At 35.6% G+C, this 26,103-nt stretch overlaps 1 protein-coding gene and 2 long non-coding RNA genes across 6 annotated transcripts; 1 reads left to right on the plus strand and 2 right to left on the minus strand.

Moving 5' to 3' along the window:
* Positions 1-222: 222 nt before the first annotated feature.
* Positions 223-22,424, minus strand: LOC109158123 (transportin MOS14). 4 transcript variants are annotated; one of them, XM_019305945.1, is made up of 24 exons: positions 21,999-22,423; positions 21,246-21,344; positions 20,920-21,141; positions 20,694-20,813; positions 17,460-17,543; positions 17,252-17,311; positions 16,953-17,081; positions 16,768-16,829; positions 16,133-16,189; positions 13,878-14,001; positions 13,363-13,497; positions 10,112-10,189; positions 9,185-9,298; positions 7,924-8,003; positions 7,466-7,601; positions 6,997-7,146; positions 6,078-6,163; positions 5,348-5,535; positions 4,382-4,474; positions 2,975-3,162; positions 2,745-2,856; positions 2,346-2,530; positions 1,292-1,408; positions 223-745 (listed from the first exon to the last, which is right to left on the minus strand). In XM_019305945.1, exons 1-24 carry the CDS (start codon positions 22,212-22,214, stop codon positions 521-523), a joined length of 3,060 nt encoding a protein of 1,019 aa, XP_019161490.1. In that variant the 5' UTR covers positions 22,215-22,423; the 3' UTR covers positions 223-520. The 4 variants fall into 4 exon arrangements, with proteins under 4 accessions (XP_019161490.1, XP_019161489.1, XP_019161491.1 ...); XM_019305944.1 differs by having other exon boundaries at positions 20,920-21,144; XM_019305946.1 differs by lacking the exon at positions 4,382-4,474 and having other exon boundaries at positions 20,920-21,144; positions 21,999-22,424.
* LOC109158129 lies at positions 10,407-13,091 on the plus strand. Its single transcript, XR_002050311.1, has 2 exons — positions 10,407-10,699; positions 12,567-13,091. It is a non-coding gene; the product is annotated as an uncharacterized LOC109158129 (long non-coding RNA).
* LOC109158130 lies at positions 19,008-19,477 on the minus strand. Its single transcript, XR_002050312.1, has 2 exons — positions 19,329-19,477; positions 19,008-19,191 (listed from the first exon to the last, which is right to left on the minus strand). It is a non-coding gene; the product is annotated as an uncharacterized LOC109158130 (long non-coding RNA).
* Positions 22,425-26,103: the final 3,679 nt, after the last annotated feature.

Below are 26,103 nucleotides of genomic sequence, written 5' to 3' on the forward strand. Positions count from 1 at the left end.
TGATATGGCAAACAATAACATGCTATTTTCATCATGAGTCCCAAAAAAGTATGCCCATCAAGAATTTGAGTGATCATAAAATTCGTGAGTAGAAAATAAGAGCTAACATAGTATTTTCCGTTTCAAAAAGTTATCATTTCAGGCAATTTCCCAGGGTTTGGAGGCCCAACAACAGAAGAGTATAACCATAACCCAGCTTTCAACATTGCACAGAATAGGAAAGACGGAGTAACAACAGACTTCTTTTCCCTCTTATTTACTTTCTCCTGTTAAAACATCTATTACAACTATAGCTGCTGATAGCTATGGTAAATGGGATGTTAATTTACAAAAATCCTCATAATAAACAAAATTGGGGATAACTACAGAAATTATGATCCAAAAGAATGCATACTATTTCACTTGGATCTAAATGATATCACAAAAGGCCTAAAAATATGCCATACGCGAGGAAGAGAAATCTCAAGTTGGCAAGACTTGCAACTTGATTAGATTAGTTTATCAGCACTCCCTGTACATCTCAAGTCAGATTCGAAATATTACGATGCCCATCAGCAAATTCTCGGATCAGGCGTTTCAAAGTTCTTCCCCCTTTACCTTGCATATGACAATAATCTTTTGCTCTTCCATTGCATTGCCTGGACTCAATGTAATCTGAAGCTGCAGCCATAAGAGCCTTAAGCCAAATTGGGACCAGGGATTCAGCTTCACCCTGCTTTAGGTACTCCGAAGGTAGAGTCTGCACCTGCAAATAACTCAAATAATAGATAATTAACCTTTTGTATATTTCTTCCTCAGAGGGGTATTCACTTTTTGATTGGAACAATGATGTGGGAATGAAAAAATATACACACTAAATGGTTTTCCATCTCTTCCCCTTGACTAGAATTTTCTTCCGTTGCTCTTTTTAAATTTTCTGTTGTCCTTTCTATTTCATCATATAAGATTATTTCCTCTTCCTTGTTATTGTAATCTTTAGTTCCATTTGTTCTTTTTCCCTCAGTTGGCTTGTTGCTCTTTGCTTTTTAAGCTCTGGGAACCATTGATAGTTCAATGGTTTGGGAATCGGATTTTACAGACTTGGGGATCAAAGACTTCTCTGGATAAAATAGCTGGTGAGGCTTTAACTGACCTTTGCACTCTTCAATTCTTAACAATCGAAGTTGTTTTATCAAGAGTATATTCTGATGACAATTAGCTCTCAAAAAATGTATATGAGCCTGAATGAATGGTATACCGATGCAAATAAAATTGAATATGCCCGTGCTAATTCACACACACACATACTAACCGCAGAGTGTAGCCATCCATGCAAAGACTCCCAACAAAGAATGGCCTTCCATGTTGTTCTTTCGTTTACACTGCACACAGCAGCCAATTGCTGAAAGACAGTTGCAGACTTGTGAACCTGTGAAGAATGGCTAGTGTTAATCTCATAGCTTGATAGGACTCTAAAATCTCATCTTGTTATCAACTAATGTAGACATCATTAGGCAATGTTAAATTAAAGGTCACAGCCAGTGCACAGAGCAACCACGTTACTTTGCCAATAGACCCAAAGCAATTACAGAATTCACCAAGGGTAATAGGAAAGCCATTAGACACCTCTCAAAAAAAAAAAAATTCCAGCCATCATACAAAACATTCAAATTAGTGAAGTAGTGAAGAGGAAACTTTTGGCAAGTATACTTGACAGAAAATGTTTTCTATTTTCAATTTCTAGATTTCCAAAATTTTCCAAGGTTTCGCTTTCCATTGAAAAATGGAAAACATATTTGTTAGTTGTAAACATGCAATTAATTTCAGATTAGAAATATAAGAACACATTGAAATATTTTGGGTGGCATAAAAGTCCACAGAAAGTCAAATATGATGTTTCCATTTCATGTAGGAACATTGGGTCAGGTTTCGTATTATTTTGAATGACATCTATCCAGTCCCTAATAGTGAGTGATTAGGTGGTGGGCAGTAGTGACCAATGTCTGATGGACAGACTGAAGATTAAAGGCAAGCAGTGATGGTGGGTAGGAAGGCATGAGATAACAGTTATTGGTAGAAATGGTGGTCAACTGGTCATGGGTAAGAGTTCATGTGTGTTTCTGAAATTCATTTGTTAAGTTGGAAAACGGCAAATTATCATATATTTTTTTTCACTTTAGAGAAGAAAATAAGGTTGCATAGAGCATGGAAATCAAGAAAACTGTATTTCATTTGACACAAATGGCATGGTAAGAAATGTTGATGAGCATAATACATTTGCATATAGCATCCTTGGTGTGGTGTATCAGATAACACTATCTTCCTATAGTTGCTCAAAGAAGAGGTTGGAGGATCCAAGACCTCACCCTTGACATTGCAGATACACCAAGTAAAGCATAGACCAGATTCGACACAAGCCCCTCGCCGCTCTGGGATATGACTTTTATTGCCATAGCTTCAACTGACCTTTCAGAAATGCATGCTATGGGTTGCATTTCAGACACATGTGCTACAGATTCCAATAATGCAGTGAGGCTGACCTCCAAAAAATCTGGCAAATGAGAATTAGTTGGTGCTTCAATAGATTGTCCACAAATCTATATTATCCACATTATAATCTTGGCTAAGTTAAAGAAACAAGCAATAAACAAATTTAAGAAATGTAGTAGCCAAATATTTAAGAGAAACTTAGATGCAGATATTATTTGATGAAAATAAGAAAGCAATAAAACACAATGACATCCTCATTAGTATTCATCACTTACTAGACATAAATGACATTGCAGCTAGTGCTGCACCACGATGCATAGCCGTGCAACATATGGCCGCTTTTTGAAAGGATAACTCAATAATGGAACCAGAGAGCGCTAAGACTTCCTGAATTAGAGAAAGAGCATGTCCAAGAAAACTTGTGAAATATATAAAGGGGACATGCTTACTTTTGTGCATATTAAAATTTCAGAGGATCTAAATTAAGCAAACAAGACATTCACACCTTTGGAGCACATCGGATGAAGGTAGTTGCAAAATTAGTGAAGGCCTCCACCAGATCAGGCTCTTGGTCGCATATATATGAGGAAGTCAGTGACATTATAGATGTTGCATTGATAAATCGATCAAATGTGCTGATGAATAGAGGTCCATATTCTTCTCTAGTGCCAAATTCTTGAATGATAATGGAAGCTGCAAAATTGTTGCAGATAAGGAAATGATACAAAACTGGCCAATATAAGGCCCCAATTCCCCTAGCATGCACATCAACCCTGCCCCCAAACACACATAAAAAGAAGGAAAAATAAATAAACAAAAGAAAATAGTTTGCATCAACACCATTTTATGTTGCTATATTCTTATTATTATCATTATTATACACTGCAATAGATATTATTATCATTATTATATTACTCTGTATTACATAGATATTTTACAGTAAAATAGAAAACAGAACATTCACCAAGTCACAAATTCATAGAAGGTAGAAACTACTTCCTGAAATAACCATGCCAAAAGAAAAAGATGAAGGGGCCACAAACCCAATGACTTGCCATTTCCAAGTTAGATCTTCAAATAAAAGAAAAGTTGCACAGCCTTTCCTAAGAGGTTCACAAGTTTTATTTATTTATTTTTTTATTTTTTGGGTACCACAGCCTTTATTGAGAAGCTCAAAAAGTTTTTTTTTGGGTACATCTCATTGAAATATGGGCGGTGAGATTCAAACCTAGGTCTTCACAGCTTGTTCTAAATTGGAGATTAAAATCATAATTTATATGAAAATTTCAGTTTAAGTAAAGAAACAACAGTGCAGGTGTATTTGACTAGATGAATGTGGGGAACACTTACCATTCAATTATGTACTATTGTACTCCGTGCACAAAGATATAAGAAACTACAATGACGAAAGGAACAGATAAAAAATTCATTGAATAGTAATTGTTGAATAATAGAAACCCTAGTTTTATTCCTAGTAGGAATGCTGGAATGGGCTTGGTTTCCTATTCATAGTAGGAGTGACTTTAGTCCAATTTTCCTATAAATATAGGATCCCTATACAGTTAAATATACAAAAATACAAAGAGACAATCTTGTGCAATCTATTAGTTTTAAATTTTAGTACAATCATATATTCTCTCTTTCTTTGGTTTCTCACATATTTGGTGTTGCCACCCGTTAGGCCTTTCAATCCCTCAATTTCAACAGTAATTAACTGTATACTGAATTTATATCACAGATTCTGATACTTAAATTACCGAACAGTGGTGATCTTTGTCATGAAATTTTATGGAAGTATACAACCAGGCCAGAGAAAAAGGGCAAACATACTCGTCACTCAGTAATTCAGAAATGTAACTTGACCAAGAATGAAGATACCTTTACAACCTTGTTGGCATGACAAGCATTTTACCTGTTCTAATGTAGCAATCATGATTTTGAAAGGACCCAAAATTGGAAGAGAGACAGTCTAATACTTTGGGCAACAATGGCACAAATGGCTGACCTGAAAGTGGAACAGAATAAGACTATTTGAAGTAAAAGATGGACAAAATTCTTAGTCCAGAAGACTAAACATAAAGCTGTAACATACAATGTGAGGGATAAGTAATTTTAGTTTGGAAATTTGATCCTGAAGTACAAGGATTAGTATTGGAGATAAACCAAAATTTTCACAATTCCAATTCAGATCCAATTATGGCTTTTTCTAGAATATCCACATGTCTACAATTTTATTATTATTGTTACCATCATCAAACATGAAATGAAAAGTTTAGAAGTCATGTAAAAATCCCAGATCAGAAAACAAATTAAAGAAACCAGCTATTCTGCCAGTTTCTTTGAACATCAGAAAGTGATAATTGTCAATAAAAATAAGATTATTTAGCCCACAAAGATGCCAGCAAAGTAAATCTTTCTCCTTTGTAGATTTTCTGTTTAAAAAGTCAATCCCATATTAATCTTTTCTTTATTTGCACATGTCCAACTTAGCATTCTCTTCTCAGTGATAACAACTTATTTTGTTTCTTCAATGTCATACACTACCTGCAATAAAGCATCACTGGCTTAATGATCATTTGAGCAATATCTCCACCTTTACTAGCATTTTATCATCACTCAAGATGCATGTGCACTTTGCCCATTTTATCCAACTATCTTTTACTCTATTATTCACATCATACTTCCTTCTCAATGGAGAACAGAGCCAAGGTACTGGAAGCAGGTACATTAGGTAAATATTCATTCCATCTAGTGTTAGTTCTATTTCGCTAGTGTTACTGACTCTGAAAGTGCATTACATGTGCTTGGTTTTAGTTCTAGTCAAGCTAGTGTAGCTTACTATTGATAAAACAAGTGGAAAAGGTGAAATTAGCAATACCTGATGATTGAATAGCTTGTGAAAGAGCTTTACAGGCTGCCATTGATAAGCTAGCATTTTCAATATGATCCGACTGAAAGAGTTTATCAAGCATTTGCCAGAATACTCCAAGCATTGCAAGTAAAGAATTATTAAAACGTGGATCAGTTGATGAATTTGTTGGGTAGTGGCTGAACACGGTTCCCATTCTGAAATTAAATATTCTCAAGGTATTAAGTTGAAAACCTTATCTACTCTAGCCAAAAGATTGTTTTACAGTAATAATACTGAAGTTTAATGTTCATGGACTTTGAATTAGAGAATCTCGGACATGTATAATGCTAATAGAGCTGGAAGTAGTACTAAAGAAAAGCAATAGAAGATCAATATGAGAAGGAGAACATAAGAATTGAACCAGGAAAGTAACACCAAAACTGTTATTGAAATCAAATTGGCCATTAGGAGAAGCAGAAATTTATGAGGCAATCAGCATCTAGTGGAGGTCATCCTTGTTCAACTCAACTCATATTATCTCACCAAAATGGGAGAAAAAAAAATAAAAATAAAAACTAAAAATAAGCATGGATCAACAAAGTACAGGCACTAGAAGCTAATAGCTATTTAAATTTGTAATATGAAAGAAAGGTTAAGCATACCAATGCACAAATGCTGGTGAGTTTAAGTTTAAATTGAGGAAAATTTGAGTGAGCACAGAAGAAAGAAGAAACTAACAGAAGTCAAAAGATCAAACCTATGCAGCCCTCTTCTAGCAGAGTTGACAACCTGAGTATAAGTAGCTGGGTCTTTTCTCAAAGGATACTCATGGTTTTCATCAATCTGAAACAAAGAAATGAATTTAGGTTGAGTGATTCAGAAGAAAAATTATTAACACCCAAAAAAAAAAAAAAAAAAAAAAAAAAAAAACCATGATGAAGAAGATTGTTCAATTCTATGCAAATTGTTAACAGAGAAAACAATAGTAGTAAAAATTCTGTGAGAACTGGTAAGGCTTCTAAAACTCACTAGAAGAGACACTGAAACACCGAAAAAAAAAATGATCATAAGAAATGGACAATATGTTCTAAAACTGACTAAAAATCATGTGCATCTCAAATAGAGAAAAAACATACAAGTCATAGGAAATAATGCGGGTCAGTAAATCCTCAAGCACAAAAAAATAAAACAAAAATAAAAATAAAAGGAAAGCTCAAAGCCTCAAATATAGAAAGCTATTCAAGCTCACTAACAATTAAGCTTTTTGGTTTGGAAGGATACATTTCTTCAAACTAGACTGAAACTACAAAAGTTACTCCCATCATTAAAAAAACACATTTTTCAGAAAACATCTGAGCATCCCATAATCCCTCTCAAGGAATTGTCATTTTCAGCTGGAAATATTACAATGCGTGATGATTCTTAGTTATTGCTGTTTTGCTGCACATGAGAGCTGGTCACGTAACAGGAGAAGAAGACACTACCTTATCCTGGAAGTCCTAAGAACCAAAGATAAGTTATTCGTAAATTAAGTTAACGACATTAACAATTATATGAAGAAGTCAAAGGCAAATGCTTTTTCACACAGGCTTGAAAAGGCAAAACAACCATGGCATGTTCAGTGTAACCATCATTTACGATCATCACCAAGAACAGAAATGAAAAGTATGACTCACAAGTTTGCCAACAGCTTCATAGCTAGGAGAGAGTAATCTAGAAAACAAAGTATTCTTCAGTTCCTCATTAGGAACAGAGCCAACTATCAGTGTGATTGCAGCAACTACTTCCTCCTCATTCTCTAGTGGTAAAACCCACTCTTCCAAACCCTAGGAACCAATGATTACAAGAAGGATAAGGACAAGAGAAAAATAAGTTGAAACGTCAATATAGAAGTGCAATTACAGTGAATAGGCATACCAACATCAACATATATGTATGTATTTACAGGGAGACAGTTGACAGAGGTGATTTAACAATACTGTGTAGTTTTTATTAAATGAATACACAAACTGTATTTCTACAAAATACTTTGCATTTTCCAAAATAATACATCATGCATTCATGCAAAAGTAGATGGACTGGAAACCAAGTCCCTGAACCACTAGATGAAGTATCAAGAAGTTAGAGGCATATGGTAGAACAAACCTCCCCTATCCAAATTAAGATTTCCAAACATGAAGGCTCGTACATTAGTGCAGGCACGTCTTCACATAACTTTCGCAAAGCACAGGCACAAGCAGATGAACAAAACGACTGCGCAATGCCTGTTGCAAGAAATGATCTGGAAATAGTAGATCAGCCAATCATTCATACAGCAATGAAAAATTTCTCTGAGCAAAGGGAAGGAAAGTTCTACAGGATATAGTGATTTGAGTCCAATCTTGGTTCCTATTTAAGTGAAGCACCATTGGATATTTTGACAAGGTGTGTTGTAAGCATTATAAATGTCCTAAAGCCCATAAATTTCACTGTACTGAAGTGACCAGGTCAAAAGTCATTGGTTCAATTTTAGGGTTATACTTTAAAATTGTGCAGCTCATGGTAACTTTGTATATAAATGTGGCTGTGCTGTATTAGGTAGAATATAAAAAGGCAGCTCTTACAGTAATGGTCGGGCATCAGATAGAGAAGCTGATATTAGTTTGGAATAAGAGCCAACAACATCCGCTAGTGACTTGTAAACCTGCAAGCAAAAAGCATAATAGAATAAAAATAGGTAGGCCAAGGACTTCCATACCTATACTGGCTGTACAGTAGAAGAATGCTAAACCAAAACATTTTGTGGCTTTGTTGCCATGGTTAAACATGAACCAGAAGAAAATTTTACTTCCTAGTCTCAATGACCAAGCAATTCCACAAAATTTCATGTATGAAAAAAGTACCTTTTTCCTAAATCATTTGGATGGAGAATGCCTTAGGATGCATTGAAGTTATATTTTCATGTTGAATTAAGTGTTCCATCTAAGCTCAAAGCCTAAGCTGTTAGAGAAGGTTGACATACATTATTTTTGTATTATCTTACATTGATTTATGGGATGCATGGCACACTGAGTTATAGTTGATAGGGCTTCTACCAGTTTTAAATATTCCCTTTTTGTGTATTAATGGAGAACTTTCGGATTAATGTGGTGTTCGAACATCTCTTCTCAGGATTGAATGGATTCTTCTCCAACCCAACTCCCCTCCTGCCTCATCTCTTCTTCTGCCACATCACTATTCTTATTCTTTTTTTGTATTCTTCATATTCCATCCTCTTTTATACAATGTTTAAGGAGGTTTTGAGGCACACTTCAGTCTGAGGCAATGTTGTTAATTGTTATGCCCCAAGGTGTACGCCCTTGTCTCAGAACAAAGGGCGTACACCTCCTGCAGATGAAGCACACACTTTTTGTGGCGGTTTTTGAGGCATCAATGCGTGGGCTGAGCAACATGACTGTGACTGGGGACTTCGGAGACCGGGATAATAGTTTAAACTACTCCGTAAGACTAAGAGACAGGAGATGTTAATTACACACTCTAGAACCTCTGGAAACTAAGAGTTAAAATTCTAGAACTCTACAACTATCTTAAATATTAATTATATAATTAATAATTGATAATAACATTATTTCATACATATATTAATTTAATATATTAGATATCTTAATTTAATTATTTTGGGGTCCATTTTGAGCCTTACACCTCAAAGTGCCTCAAGGCTTACACCTTGCCTCTCCAATACAAAATTCCTTGAGGCCCGTGTACACCTTTTTAAACCTTGGTTTAACCCTTACCATGTGCAAAGTCAGCCAGAGTTAATGTATTTAAGAAAATTGACAGTGACAACAGCAAAAAGAATATAGGCAAAGAATATATCTCACGTACAATTCTCATGAAGCCCTTTAGTTCATCAGGTGTCTTACTGGACAAAATTGTCACCAAGTGCAGTATAAAAGAAAAATCAAAGTATGGTGCTCTGCTGAGAACTTCCTCAGCTACCTGAAATATTAGAGAAGGAGAAAACTGTTTAACAGAGTTTAAAGCATGTTTGGCCTGGTCAGTAACGATAACGTTCTCTGGTTTTCTAGAAAAAATAGGTAAAATAGAGTTTTCTATTCAAAAGTAACTATTTTCCAAATTAGAAAACAGAAAATTGAAAAACAAGAGAATTTGAAAAACACTTTTTTAGTACTTTCAAAATTTTCAAAATACAAAACCTACATAGTTTCACTTATGATCACCATCACAGTTACCTACAAGCTTCCATCCCACCTATCTATCTATCACCACCTTAACCTACCTACCGCCCAACCACCACCATCACCTTCATTACCGTCTTCTTTTTCTTCCACTCACCCTACCTATCTTTATCATCACCTACCTATGTTACCTTACCCTCAGCTACCCACACTCCTACCTACCTAGTTACTAGCACCACTATCTCCATTACCATTACTATTTCCTTCCATCCACCACAACCTGCTCATTTACCCCTAACATCACCTACCTTTGTTACCTCACCCCTAGCTATATACACCCTACTGCCTTCATAGTACACACCTATCCACCACCACTCGATACCATTGTTGCTTACCACCCACATTTGTGTTTTTTATATGGAAAAAACAATTGAATTTCAAATAACTCTATATTTTCTAAATTGGAAAAAACTGTAAACATGTCTAGCTTTTCAATAGAAAATAAAAACTTGAAATTTCTTTTTTAAAACAAAAGATGAAAAAATGGAAAACATTTTCGGCAACTAAACTAGCTTTAACATTTGATTTAAAATTGCACACTTCAGTTACTAACCGCATTAAGAGCAAAAATTTTAGCCTCAACCTCCTTCCAGGGAATATGTGCAGTAGTCATCCATCCTCCTACAAATATCTGATATTTGATGTTCATAAGAAATGCAACTGGTATGAAAGCGAAATGTACGACTTTGAAACTTATTGTAATAGATTGAAATTTACGGCATTGTTATAAGAGATTAAAATATATGGTGTTCCATTGTTCAGTTGTTTTTGACATACAACAATTATATATGAAACATGGCCACATCTGAATCACTGTCAAGCAAGTGTCAAACAACTTCTGGACAATTTTATGGTTCATAAACGTCAATAAAAATTGTTTTGAAAAGTATAAAGATCAAGGAAGAAGAGAAAAATTGATAAATAAAAACTAGATGAATCCTTTTGGAAATTGCTCACTACTTCACGAACATTTATCAACCTAGTTATTTCCTCTGTGTGTTTGTGTTACCCCCATTAGAGTGTCATTTGACCAATGTTGCAGGTTTAGAATGGTGGAAAGAAAGTTTCAGTTTGTTATGGAATATACAAGTAATATCGAATCTATAAATTAGGCAGCCTGAAGATTTAGGATTTTGAGTAGGTAGTCATATGGAAACGTGTGTGTTTCCTTATTAGAAGTCTTGTATTTATAGGGTTATGTATTCCCCTTTCTAACACAAATTTATAAACCTTCTACTCACTTTCGTACAATATATATTTTATCATTCCTTGATTCTTCATCTCTGCTTCCGCCTTACTGGCGGGTATCATTCCTTGATTCTTCATCTCTGCTGGTGGTTATTTTCCATCGGCATTTGGATCATTCAAATTCAACATGGTATCAGAGTCACCACCACCCACCTAGGAAGGTCCGCCAGTCCGGCGACCGTACCTACGAATTTCGACAACGATTGAATCTAGACTTGGTTTAGACCATTGCGTTGTCGGTGATTTTTGCTCCACGGTAGGTCGCCTAAGTCCATTTACCTCAGTTCTGGACTTGGTTTGGACCATTGCGTTGTCACTTATTTTTTGCTCCACGGTAGGTCACCTGAGTCCGTTTACCTCAATTCTGGACTTGGTTTGGACCATTGCGTTGTCACTGATTTTTTGCTTCACTGTCACTTTGTCCCGTGCACATTCAGGCTTGAATTTTGTGTACTTTGTGATCTGTTTTTTCTGGGATGGCTAAAAATAAGTCTGATGCATCTGCCAAGTCGGTCTTGATCTCTGCTGATGAGTTTGCTAAGTTGGAGTTCGTTGCTTGTTTGTTAGGGAATATATAAGCAATATGGAATGTATATATTATGCAGCTTGGAGATTTAGGTTTGGTTATTTTTGAGTTAGTTACTTGTGTAACAAGTTGGGCATGATTAATATCTATGCTCCAACTTGAGGGGAAGTGTTATAGAATATATATAAGTAATATGAAATCTATATATTAGGCAGCCTAGAGATTTAGGGTTTTGAGTAGGTAGTCATATGGAAACGTGTTTCTTTATTAGAAGTCTTCTAGCATATATTTATAGGGTTGTGTATTCCCCTTTCTAACACAGATTTATAAACCTTCTATTCACTTTCTCCTCCTTCATCTCCGATTCTACCACAGCCTCCGCCGACACCTCCACGGCGCCCAACAAATCCGGGAAGTAGAAATCTGAATGCTTTTCCATACACTTGACTAGAGCAACATTCAACTCCAAGCATTTTCCCTCCCAATCCTCCTTCTCGCATTCTTCCACGCACTTATTCCACTCAATAAAGGGCTCTTTACACGCGCCCCTCTTTATAAACATGCAAAACGAGCATTCTCCTTCATCTTCATCTCCTTCTGCAATTTCATCTTGGGATTCTTGATTGTTCTTCTCTGCCAAAGGATCTGAGGAGAAGGGAGCCGGAGATTCTAGGGTTCTCGGTTCTGGGTTGCCGTCATTTTGACCGGAGTTTGACAGAGATGGCGCAGTGGAGTAATTGTTTCCCACGGCTAATCTGTGCTCTTGAAGGTTTCAGAGGAAAAAGTGACTGCAAATGAATTTGCTAAGTTGGAGTCCGTTGCTTATTTTGGTGTTGTCACCCCTTTTTTATGCTCATTGATGTTTGGAACATGCTTCCCTTCCGTTGGTAAAGAAATTTTGTCCTCCTTTTCGGAGTTTGTCTTCTTTATCTTGTGTGTCCAATCTTGTTCGGTCCACTTTGTGTTCACCTGGAGTTTGTCTGCGGTATTGGTGGTGTCCAAGCTTCCATTTCAAGGGGAGTATCCAATCCCACAAGATTGTCCGGTCCATTTTGAGTTCACCCGATTGTCTGTGGTATTGGTGATGCCTAAATGAAATGAGTTTGTTATTTTTGAGTTAGTTATTTGTGTAACAAGTTGGGCATGATTAATATATATGCTCCAACTTGAGGGGGAGTGTTATGGAATATATAAGTAATATGTAATCTATATATTAGGCAGCTTGGAGATTTAGGTAGTCATATGGAACCTTATTAGAAGTCTTCTAGCATGTATTTATAGGGTTGTGTATTCCCCTTTCTAACACAGATTTATAAACCTTATATTCACTTTCGTACAATATATATTTTCTCATTCCTTGATTCTTCATCTCTGTTTCCGCCTTAGTGGCGAGTGGTTGTTATTCTCCACCCGCCAGCCATTTGGATCATTCAAATACAACACAGTTACCCATGGATGTGCATCAAAGGCAAGTGAGTCACAAAGGCAAGTGGTAAAAAGGTTAGTACAAATAATTAAGAATTGCATACTAGAATTTGACAAATTTATACAAATTCCTTAAACTGGATAGAGAACAATGATAGTGTTTTGACAGACAGCCAGATAACGTCCATGATGTTGTGGTGCTGAAAGCCTAAGAGCTTGGTTTGGATGTTGTTTTGTCATTTCTTGGAGACTTATTGGAAATCATTAGCAATTTTGGATAAGAACTCACTTAATCTCAAGTATAGGTTTCTCTTTTTACTTTCTTTTTTTTTTTTTTTAATAAAGTAAACTACAGTTTGTGTTCTTGACAGCTGTAATGTCATTTAAATTATCTGAATCCAGCAGGCCACAATGTTGATGAAATGACAGTTCACATTTTCTGCTAGATTCTCATTATCTCCAATGCAAAAGTCAAAATTTTGGATTTTATTCCCCCCCCCCCCCCCTCCCTTTTCCTCCATACCAGGCATCACTAAATTCAGATCATGTTTAGTTTGTTCAACCTATAATAATCTCGTTTTATAGAGCATATAAATCCCTTATACCTTTTGGATGAATGGAGCAGGAGATAAAATCTGACAAATATCAACCAAAGCTTCCACCAGATTCATTCTGAATTGTAGAAGGCTATCAGGAAGCTCAAGCACCCTTCCACCATCAATAAATGTAGCATCACCCAACTATCGAGGAAAAAAAAAAGCACAAGAGAAAGAGAAATAGAGTAAATAGCTTTGTCAACATCAGTTCCAAGGTTGGCCTAAATATTAATTCTGAAACACTGAACAATTTAGCAGATTGAAATTTCAGAAAGTACAGAAAAGTTATACTCACTAGAGTAGATTATCTTATGAGCAATAATTCTGATGAAGTGCAGGTATTTGTGCTTACAGAAATTTCAGACAGTTTTTGATGAATCAATGTTACAGTCGAAGAAAAATTGGATTCTGTAAGCACAAATAGTCAAATGCTTGCACTTCAATTGAAGTTCTTAATAATGCACACAAGTACAAAGATGTTAGTTAAGCAGCCTTTATTTGCGCACACACACAAGAATGCAAACCTGAGATCGCAAAAGAAGAGCATCCAGCAATGCTGAGAAAACATGAAAAAACATTTCTTCAACATCCTTTCTATTTTCCTGACTATCCATACCAATCCCAAGAATATAATCCATGAGACTACACCTGCAAAATAGTGGAGACAATTTTTTAAAAATGTAATAAATAGAAAAAAAACCATGGTCTGTATGTAGAATAAGTTGATAAAAGTATGTTCTAATCTTCTTTCAGTGGACTTGTCTAGAAGTGGTTCCTCTTTACTTCTGTAAGTTCTGTTAGAATAATTAGGAGGGAGTTAGACCTCTACCCCAATATATGAGGATGGTTTCCTGACATATACTATTACTATTCCTTCCATTGTTGAGACTGGCTATAAGCCTCCAGTTACACAAGTGTATTCCAGGAGACAAAGAGATGAGGTTCCACCAGCAGTGAATCCTCCTTCATTTGCCAGTCTTTGGCAACTGATCTAGATCTTCCTGTTGCCCTCCAAACAGATAAACGTAGTTGTTGTCATCCCATATCTTCATTTGTTTCTTATAATGATTTACCATTGTCTTTCGTGCCTTTATATCTCAACTAGATTATGTGTTTGTACCTAAAACTTTGGGTGAAGCTTTGTCTCATGATGGGTGGAAGTCTGCAGTCTACTATGGAAAAGGAGATGGCGGCACTTTGAGGATAATCATACTTGGGAGTTTGTCTCACTCCCGGCTGGTAAGTCTGTGATTGGTTGTAAATGGGTTTATGTTGTGAAAACAAACCCTGATGGGTTTGTTGCTAGGCTAAAAGCAAGGTGGTAGCTAAGGGGTATGCACAGACATATGGTATTAATTATATGGAGACTTTCTCCCCTGTAGCTAAGTTGACATTTGTTCGTCTCTTTGTTTCTTTAGCTGCTATTAGTAATTGACCATTGTATCAGTTAGATGTCAAGATGCTTTTTTTCACGGTGATTTAAGTGAAGAGGTGTACATGGAGCAACCACCCCAGCTTAGGGGGAGAATGGGAAGGTATGTAAGTTGAAAAAGTCTTTATATGGTTTGAAACAGTCATCAAGAGCGTGGTTTGGGAGGTTTAGTAGTGTCATTGTTGAATTTGGCATGCATCAAAGTGCTAATGATCATACCGCCTTTTTCAAACATACTAATCTTAGGTATGTTTTGTTGATAGTGTATGTTGATGACATAGTGATCACAAGTAGTGATGCACAAGAAATTGAGGTTCTCAAGTCTTTTCCCAAAGAGAAATTTCATACGAAAAATTTGGGAATCTTGAAGTATTTACTGGGTATTCAAGTTGTCCGCTCTAAGAAAGGTATATTTCTCTTGCAGGGGAAATACATGATGGATCTACTGAAACTTTGAAAGACACTGGATTGCAAGGGTCAAAGCCTTGCGAGACACCCATGGATCAAAGTGTTAAGCTTGTTGCTAGTGAAGGGGAGCCCCTTGATGATCCAGGGAGATATAGGAGGTTAGTGGGAAAGCTGAACTATCTCACTATTACCCGGCCAGACATTGCTTTCCCCGTAAGTGTGGTGAGTCAGTTCATGGAAGCAGTTGTTCGCTTTGTGAAGCATCTAAAGAGTGCATATGTGTGTCTACAACAGGGTATTGTGTCTTCATGGGAGATAATTTGGTCTTGTGGAAGAGTAAGAAGCGGAGTGTTGTAGCCCGTTCTAGTGCAAAGTTTGAATTGATGGCTCATGTAACATGTTACATAATATCCTTAAGAGATTGGTATGAAGGTGAGTATACCAGTGAAGTTGTGGTGTAATAATCAAGCTACTATACACATCTCAAATAAATCTTGTTTTTTTTCATGAGCGGACGAAGCATATTGAGGCGGATTGTCACTTTGTGCGAGACAAGGTTCAACAAGGTTTGCTCTCTATTGTGCATGTTCGGAGCGGCAACCAGCTAGTAGATTTCTTCACGAGGGGGCTTAGTAGGAATAGATGGAATATATTTGTAACAAGTTGGGCATGGTCAATATCTATGCACCAGCTTGCAGGGGAGTGTTATTAGGAGGGAATTTGTTAGAGGTTTTCCCCTGACCTTGGGTTTAATTTCAAATTCTGTGACTTTAGCTGCTTCCTAGCTACTGTGTATATAGGGCATTGTACAGCTTCCTTAAAACACACAGAAATAGCCAAACTTTCTTCCCATTAACAACTTCATGAGTAAAAAATCTTCATTATCAATTCAAATAGTATAGATGTACATATTTATTAAACAAAGAAAATGATGGCTACCAGAACTGCAAAGTTGAGTCTGCTATCTCCCAGTCTTCACTTGGAAATGCTACACAACTGTCATAAAATATGAAACATCAGATATAGTTAGTCTATCTTGGGCTTTAGTTAATACTCAGTCATCAATGACTTCAACACACAACGATATGCCAAAGAGGCAAAGAGAGTTTTATGTGTGACAAATAGTGAGAAAGTCTCTAGAGGCAACGCTTGAATCAGGCCTACTTTACTGTAAAGCTTTTCCGTCTAATGAAAGATAGAATGATGGAACTATGAAACTTTCCCTTGAGAAAAGGAAAAATACTGTAGTATCACTAGAGCCTGAAATGCCCTTGCTAAAAAGTATTTGTACTTAGATAGGTCATATAGAGAATCAAAACAAATGCTCTGATGCTGACACAGTCTTCATTTTCAATTTTTTTTCTACAAAAGTAAATCACTAACCCACTGAAAAAAAAAAAAAAAAAAAAAAAAAAAAAAAAAAAAAAAAAAAGGAGAAAACATCAAAGAAAGGAAGTTTTCCGATAGAAAAACACCTTTTCATGCAACAGATCAAACACATCACAAGCAGAATGTTTCTATGCACTAGAATGCAGATCACTTCAATATTTCAAAGCATGAATGTTACATCTGACCTCAAGAGTGCATCTGTCAGCATAAAAGCTTCAGGACTTGCTTTGACAATCAAAGATGGCGCCTATTATACAAGGAAATTTGAAAAGCTAAAAAAGTTTCACATTCTCAGATAAAAATTGATCACCCATTGTTATCTACATTAAAAAAAATTCTAAACGTATAGATTTTAATTAAAGATTCTTACAGCATGACCAATTTCAGACATCAAACAAGCAAGGCCACTTATTACAATCTCATCTCCATTATTAAGTGCTGGAAGGAGGAGGATATCCTTAATATATCCAATTCTGCACAGCAAAACCTGTGGCAATCCCTATAAAAGCAAAGATGAACTATTTAAGTTGTAGAACTTCAAAGAACACTGTCATAGGAGGAATTATTTTTTGTCGTCTTTTTGGTATTGTGTAAGCACATCAATAGTTCAAAAAGAAAAATTAAAGGCAAAGGAGTCATTAAACACTGATATAGATCATCGTTTAATACCTCATGTCGACTCAAAAGTTCAACAAGAATTTCAATTGCCAGACCGAATGAAGATGAAACCTATTAAGAAATTAAATAGCAGTTAATCACTATGGTTTTTCTTAGCAATCATAACAAATCTTACATATTACTCTGTAATAAAATTATTGTTTCTGCTTGCAATGACAACTAATCCTACATATCACTCAGAGCGAGAAAAAAAAAATACCTGCAAAGAATTGAAAACAAAATTCATAATTGGATGTGTGGGTAACGAGCCAGGAGGAATCTCTGAGAAGCATCCAGCTCGAACCTGAATGAATGCACACAGCTAAGCTTGAGAGCAGAAGATGAGAATGCAACCAAATTCTGTGTCTATTTGGTAAACAATACAGCTGCAGCATTCTTTCTTCTTTTTAATTTTTTTTTTTTTTTTTGCAAGTACAATTTAATGGCAATTCATAAATGGAAGAAAATACAAACTTCAAGATTTTCAAATTGATTCAAGAAAATTTTCTTTCTATGTTATGTTCACATTGTCCTTATGCCTTTCTCATCAAGCTTCTATTCTCCAACAAATGTCATAAAATTTAACCCTGATCAAGTCATGTATAATATCTCATTTTAGCTTTCATTCCTAGTCCCCAAAGGAGGATAAGAAAAAAAAAAAAAAAAAAAAAAAAAAAAAAAAAAAAAAACTAGCTACATAAAGCAAACCAATTCTTCTTAACACATTAGAGTGAATGAGAGATAAACCTCCAAAAGCTTAGAGCCCATGAAGAGGCTAAGAAAATACTGCTGAATACCAAATAAGCCATGAAAACAGAATAATTTAAGATGCAGAAAGAAATTGATGCTGAAGGAGAAATATGAGAAATGGGAGAAGAATAATGTTAGTAGAAAAATATGGAAATATTTCCAGAATAGAGATAGTTATAAGAAGAGAGGAATTACAGAAAGAATGCAAGAAGAAGAAGATACCATGAATATTCTAGTTAGAAACTACTCCCTCCGTCCCATTTTATGTGTCTGGTTCAGTTAAGAGGCTTGATCGAAGTTATTTTTAATCTAATTTTTCATAATATTAAGTTTAGTATTGGTATACAAAATTTATATATTTAAAAACTATACTAAAGTACTATTGAACACAAAAAAATCAAATTTAAAAATATATATATTAAAGAAAATAAACAAAGAAGAAAGAGTTGGTTTGACCAATGAATAGTTAGTAGGACAGATGAAATGGAACAGAGGGAGTACAATTCTATTGAATCATTCATCCAGGCTCTTGATTTTCTAGTACTAGTATAAACAACCTTGCACGCTAGTATAGAACAGATTTTACAATCATCTACTCCTCTCTTTTTTAGTTGGATAGAGAATTTGAAATCCTTCTTAAATTACTATATTCTAAGGGGGCATTTGGTACAAGGGTTTTGTGCTCCAGGGTTGGATTCAAATCCAAAACTTTACTGTTGATAGGAAGGAGGTAGCTAAAAACCATTGCTTGTCTCTTCTATTTCCACAATGTTGTTGGTAAGTTGACTTGAAATTTTTCTCTAACAGATAATCATTCAAACCTCCCATCTCTCTTCAAATACTTTATAGGGTTTTGTTGCTCACTTCCATATTATTTTTCAGAAATCAAAATTGATTGGATTTTTCTTATCAGTTACTTGTTTTGTGCGAAGAATCCACTTTCTAGGGTTTTACAGGCTCTACTCAGCAAAAGTGAGGATCAGACAATAAGCCTGAGAAGGTTTTTTTTTTTTTTTGCTTGAGTTCACATTGTGAATTTTTTAAGAACAGTATTTCTAGAAACACAAAATTTTTCAGAGTTCTGTTTTCAATTCTGGTAGATTTGCTTGAGAGAATCTATATATGACTTGATTTGATTTGTCGCCGAGGCTTCATAAATTTATGGGCTACAAGATTGTTCTGTTTATTATACCTGGATGAACCTTTGTGACAATCTGTTCGTGTTCTCCATTGAAACACTATTGGGTTTACTTATCTTGATTTATTATTTAAATATTTTGATTCTGATTGCAATTTTTTTATGAAACAAATACACTACTCTTACTATACCTGGATGAACCTTTGTGACAATCTGTTCGTGTTCTCCATTGAAACACTATTGGGTTTACTTATCTTGATTTATTATTTAAATATTTTGATTCTGATTGCAATTTTTTTATGAAACAAATACACTACTCTTACTCAAGCACAATTCAGATTAATAAGTATTTGATTTCAATTTCAATATCAATTCAAATGTCTAAACCAAACACCCCCTAAGTGTTGCTTCACCCACAGCAATAAACTACAATGTTCAACATGTCTTTTGGTGGTCATAGATGTAATACAGAACTATAGAGAGCCTTAACCAATGAAAAGTAGATTATTACCAATCATCCTTTTGTTGATAAGAAGTTTATTGCCAATTATAGAGTAAAATCCACTTTTGGTACCACAACTATTGTAGCACTACCAAATTTTGTCCTCGTCTTTCAATTTGACCACATTTCATCTCAAGACTTTACTGGCAGTGCCACATTCAGCCCTCTGTTAAACATTTCATCCTAAATCCGTAATTTCCAAATCAAGGCTCCTTACTCTGAAATGTTAAACCCATGTAAAAACCACACTCTTCTTCATTGTTTACTCAAGATAAGCTAAAACAAAAATCTTAAACCCTAACTCATCAAAATTTTCCCAAATTCATCCTAGAACTGAAGCCAATCAATGGCACATTAATTTGCAGAGGTTATCAGTTTGAGCCCTCAATATATCTCTCAATCACACTTAGCTAATGCGAATCTGAACACCATGAACAATGGCTTGAAGACTAAGAAGTGGGAGCTCCAAAATTCCAAAATACAGTACTTTACTGGAGATTTTTGTTTAAGTTGGTTTTTGTTAACAGTAAAGCATGGGGACCATTTGTCCCTTTATGTCATTTACTGTATTTCTAGAGAAATATTTGATTAAGTATTCTCTTGCATACAAGCCATGTTGTGTATAATATATACATTGTATATATGTGTGTTCTGTACTTCTGTATATATGGGTCCAAGCTTGTAGAAGAAGATGGTGTCTCACTGTTAATACCCCCAAGTCTTTGCCTTGAGTCCACTGAGATTGAGCTTTGTAAATATGTGGACATAGAATAAAAGAGAAAATGGAGAAATGTTTAACCTAGTGTTTGCAATTTAGTTTTTTAGTCAGTCATGTTATATCTTCGTCAAAGAAGGGGGCTGAGAAGTTTGGATTTGGAAATTATAGAAGTATCCCTAGACTTAATGTTCAACGGATGGAATTTTTAACAAAGGAATGAATGTGGCATTGCCAACAAAGTTGTGAACGAAGTGTGGTCAAATTGAAAGATGAGGACTAAATATGCCAATGTCACAACAATCAATTGTTTTCACAACAGGATAAAAGATATTAGAAACTATCTTACCCAACTTAACAAGCAACGCAACAGCTTTCTATTCCTATCATGCACTTGAGTACCACTGTCAATATTCTTCTCGCTTTGCTGCAGAAGGAACTCAAAAACCATTGAAGTGTGAGAGAGAAGCTGCACTTGACAACATATTCTCAAGTTAGAAAAAGGATGCAGGTCTGGTTTACAGATATTGACAGAAAGCAAATACGACCAACATTTAAATGAGAAATTTCTAAACCTCTCGGCCGTACTCATATCGTTGGACTGAACTTATTCTACAATCTGCATTCTGATCCTCAATAACTTCTGGCAGGACAGTAAGCATCTCCAAAACAGCAATCTTGCCATCGTCTTCACTTTGCAAATTGTGGAGACTGTAAAAGAGCTTTTCAATAGGTTTTCCATGCTCCACGGCATGAAGTATAAGCATAGAAAGAGCAAGACAAATTTGCGTCAACAGCTGCTTTAAGATGAAACAGTCTCAGTCTCTCAGAAAATTACTATCAGTAAAACCTGAACTGAAGCATATAAGATTAGTATGCACACAAAATGGTGGATTTTTACCTGATGAGGTCCAGAACTATATCTTTTAGCTGCCAAAAGAAGAGCATTAAGCAGAGCATCTTTAGCACCCAACTGCAAGTAGCATCCTTCATTTTGTATCTGTAGAGTCGTGAACCAGTATTGGGTTGTTAGAAAGACAAATATACATATGCAATTATGCAAAGTAACACCCAAAAAAAAAAAAAAAAAAAAAAAAAACATTGATAACAAGAAAGATGCAGGGAGCACAACTAATAGGTGCTTCTGGTGTTGCAGTAAAGTAACCACATCCCAACAGAGTTTTCAGAAAACAATAAAGCTAAGCAGAAGCTGCTGTTTGCATTGCCATTTCACCATGCCCACATTCCATAGTTCCCATTAAAAAGGAAAGGAATTATGAAAAATTATGTAAGAGGAACGAAGAGCAGTAATAAATACTAAAGAGAAGGATCAACTCAGTGGTCAGTCATGTTTGCTTCAGTTATAGAAACAGGCTAAACCAGCTAGTAGCAATTCTAGCTCTAATGGTTACAATAACGAATAATAGTGTGATCAACATTCTGCAATTCTAAGTGTATAGAACTTATTACTCAATAGCCAATCCTATTTTTATTATCAGAATCAGAATGCGAAGAGTATCAAAAAAAAATTGCAGATTATACAGTCAAATTGGTCGCAAAAATACATACATTTGGGTGGAGGCACTGTCAACCTCGCATAAAAGTGACTGTGACTAACGGATTCAGTAATAGAAACAAAATGCTACCTACAGACCTTTCGTTTGAGAACTTGAGCAGCGAAGAACTGGACTTCGTAATCAGAAATGAATTGGTGACGGTGGTCGGAGGTGAGGATGGCGGTGGCGACTTCCCAAGCGGCATCAGTCTGCTGGAATTGAACAAGCCACTGATTAGCAGCTACACGGTTGCAGGATTGTGTGTCGTGATTAAGCATATGAACAGCCTGCGCGACCTTGATTTGCAGCTCCATATCTGTGTTCCCCCGTCCAAGTACAAGTCCAATTGTAAGGAAGGAAGGAACGAACGAACATAAGTCGTCGATCAATGAAAACGAACGATTGGAGAACGACGATCGTTACGCCGCATGTCTCTTGCAGCCTTGGCTAATCGACGGCTCTGAGATTCACAGGTGTTGAAAGCACAAGCCCTAGAAAGGTGAGAAGTGAGAAGGGAAAGAATGATGACCTCCAACCTTATTCGCTTACCAATTGGATTATCCCCGTAGTTGGTGGGGCCGCTGCTACCTTCTGAAATTTTGTGTTCGATGCACCCGATTCTGCCCCTCTCCGTTTTTCCAAATGCCTAAAATAATTTTTTAATGCTTGAACAATTTTTTGAAAAATTTAATTTAATTTCTTAATAATGTTTGAAAAATATTTTTTTTTTTTGCTGAAAGTTAAGAAATTATATATTTTATGTTTGATTTATTTTTCTTTCTTAATATATTTGATATATTAGCAAGAAAATTAATATTAATGATAAATATAAAATTTTAAGTATTATCGGCATCTATTTTTAGTTTTGTAGTCTTAAGGCAAGCTTCCGTATTTAATTTGGAGAAAAAAAACATATCTAGTTTCCTATTTTCGTCCCATCTAATGCTTCTTTTCTAGACAGCTGTAGTTGTGTTTCATGGGAGTCTGTTCTAGTACAGCCTTCATAATTGTTTCAATTAAATGACTATTTCGTCTAACAAATAGTCATTTTCTAGACCAGTTTTCGGTCGTTACACTTTATGTTTGACATATTATATTATTTGTTATAATAATAAATTAATAATAAGAGTTCCTTTCAAAAAAACAATAATAAGAGTTAATACCACAAATGGTCCTCTGACTATTGGGGTAGTACCCCCTTTAGTCCTCGACTTTTAATTCGACCAAAACACATACTTCGACTTTCATTTTTAACCACAAATAGTGCTCCGTTAGTGTTAAATTTAAGAGTGTGTTAAATTTAAGAGTATTATTGTCAAATCAAAGAAAAAAATAAAATAGTTAACAACAAGTCCATTTAAGGGATCATATTTGAACAAATTGAAATTTCAATCTTATATTTCAACGTAACAATCAATTGAGAGAACATAAATAGAGTTTTTTTTTTAATTAAATAACATTAAATTAATCAAAATTTTAAAAATTATTTTTAATTAGGGATCGATGTGCTATTGGCGGGCATGCATATTAACACACGTCATTTTTCTTGCTCTTCCGATCAGCCACGAACTTTTTCCAGGCGTAGGTGATCTCCAGGGTGACTTCACGATTAGTCTTTTTGTGAACGGCGGCGAGTTTGACGCCGACCCTGGGGGGGAGTTTCCCGCTCGTGGATGACTTTCTCGATGTCGGTGACTAGCGCACCGCATTTCCGAATTACAGCATCAAGAAAGGTAGTTCAAATGGACTTTTTGTTAACTATATTTTTTCTTTGATTTGACAATAATACCCTTAAATTTAACACTCACTTAACAGAAAAACTAACGGAGGACTATTTGTGGTCAACAATGAAAGTCGAGGTATGTGTTTTGGTCGAATTGAAAGTCGATGACTAAAATGAGTATTATCTCAATAGTCAGAGGACCATTTATGGTATTAACTCTAATAATAATAATAATAATAATAATAATAATAATAATAATAATAAGTTGTGGTATGAAATAGTGGTGGGGTTGTAGTGGTGGTGTGGTGGTAATAATAATCTAAAAACTTTAAAAAAAAATGCAAGAGAAGATAAATATGAGAAAATAAACAAATCAAAAAATGTAATAAGATATTTGTCGCCAAATTTTACAGTTTTTTCCATTGATCACAAAATGGAAGTCATTTTATCGTCGGAATTAGGACATTCCACATACTCATAGTTTGATTATAACGACCTTTGATATGGGCTATCAACTCCTATAACTTTTCCTAGTATTTCGTTGAACGTACAAGAAATCAGTGGAACTCTCAATAAAGGGTTCGGTTATCCTCTTTATAATAAGGAGCTTAACGATTTCCCTACTATTCTTGGAGAATATACTTATCCTCAGTAGATCAATTGGATATCTACGACTCGGCAAGGTTCAATGACTTCAATCTCTATACACGAGTTTAACATGTGCCTAATGAGTCTTTAGTCCTTTCTACTCGCAGGGTTGTTCCTCAAACGTTTGTCACTGGATTGTTATTCCACACGACGCTTAGTGTGGATAGTCTCCTTTATATTTATGTATTGGTTGGCTCGAATCATCATATCATAGCACTGTATGAAGTTAGGTTACTAAGATATAAAGTACTATTGAACAAATATCTCACCTTTAAGCAAACAAGGTGCATGACTGCAAGGAGTGTTATCATCCATTGTTTCCACACTTTGTACCTTCTCATTCCATGTATTTATGAATATCTTGAAGTTCTATATTTTCTAAAAAGAAAAAAAAAATGTTTACCAAAGGTGGAAGAACATTATCCATACACACCCAAGATTTTTACTTATTGGGATAAGTATTTGGTTATTCCTTTTTAACTCTTAGCATTATTGTGATGATATTACATTTTTTTTTTTTGAAAACCAAGCACAACACTTATATTAAATCACCAACAGAATTACAAACAAAAGCAGAAAGGAAAGCAGGAATTGAATCATAGCAGTCAATCATCCCCTCTCCCTCATAACATAAAGCCTTTTTAGCCAGGACATGGGCTAACATATTCCCATCACGTTTAACACAATAAAAAATAACATAAGGTAATTGTTGCAAAGAAGCTTCAATGTCTCGAATAATTGCTCCAAAAGGAGTCAAGTACACCCCATCATCAACAACACGCTTCACCACTTGGGCATCAGTTTCAACTTTCAATAACAACACGTTGACATCCATTATCTTTAATCCAACTCAAGGCTTCCCGGGCCCCAATAGCTTCAGCCTCTTGAACCGAAAAAAAACCCCGTTTTGTAGTCATGCCCATAACTGTACATAGCACCACCCCGTCTTCATCCCGAGCAATCCATCCAAACCACATCCGGTTAGTAACATTATCCATTGCCACATCAATGGGCACATGCACGGACGAAGCAGCATCCTCATTCGCCTTCCTCTAGTTTTGAGCAAAATATAAAGCATGGCGCACCACCGTAGATGGATCCTTTGTCTGATTATTCCACACCATGTCATTGTGGTTTTCCCATATAGCCCAACATACCATAAATACCCTCTCAACGGCCTCAGTAGGTAGATTATTCCACATATCAGTCACCCATTAATGAATTGAATCAATCCAAGAAAGTATCCAATCATCATTAAATGTAGCCAACATGCATGGACAAAAGGATAATTGGCAAAAAGATGGACTGCACTTTCCTCATCCATCCCACAAAGTGGGCATATAGGATCACAAAGAACCTAGTTTCCACGTAAAACATCCTTAGTATGAAGAAAACATTTTACTTTTGTGGGATGTGCATTCTCCACACTCGAGACCATTCAACCTCCTCCACCTGTCTCACCCCCCCCCCCCCCCCCCCCGCCCCTCACCAATCTATAAGCACTTTTTACCGAATAAACACCATTTTCCTCCCAACCACAGAACAAAGAATCCAAATCACGCGAAGTAGAAGTAGGGATATTCATAATAAGTTGATGGTCCCTTTGGCAAAAAAGATCTCTCACAAAGTCTTGATCCCATTGAGTCGAACCAAGACAAAAAAAGAGAGTTAATACACGGACTATTTATATACAAATGCTGCGGTGTAGATATATACAGACTCATAACATCCGGCGACCAAGGATCTGTTGGATATTGGTGAATAAATCGATACACAATATATATATATATATATATATATATATATATATATATATATATATATATTTATAC

This window comes from Ipomoea nil, unplaced genomic scaffold (assembly GCF_001879475.1).
Source record: "Ipomoea nil cultivar Tokyo-kokei standard unplaced genomic scaffold, Asagao_1.1 scaffold2805, whole genome shotgun sequence".
NCBI classification, from domain to species: Eukaryota; Viridiplantae; Streptophyta; class Magnoliopsida; order Solanales; family Convolvulaceae; genus Ipomoea; species Ipomoea nil.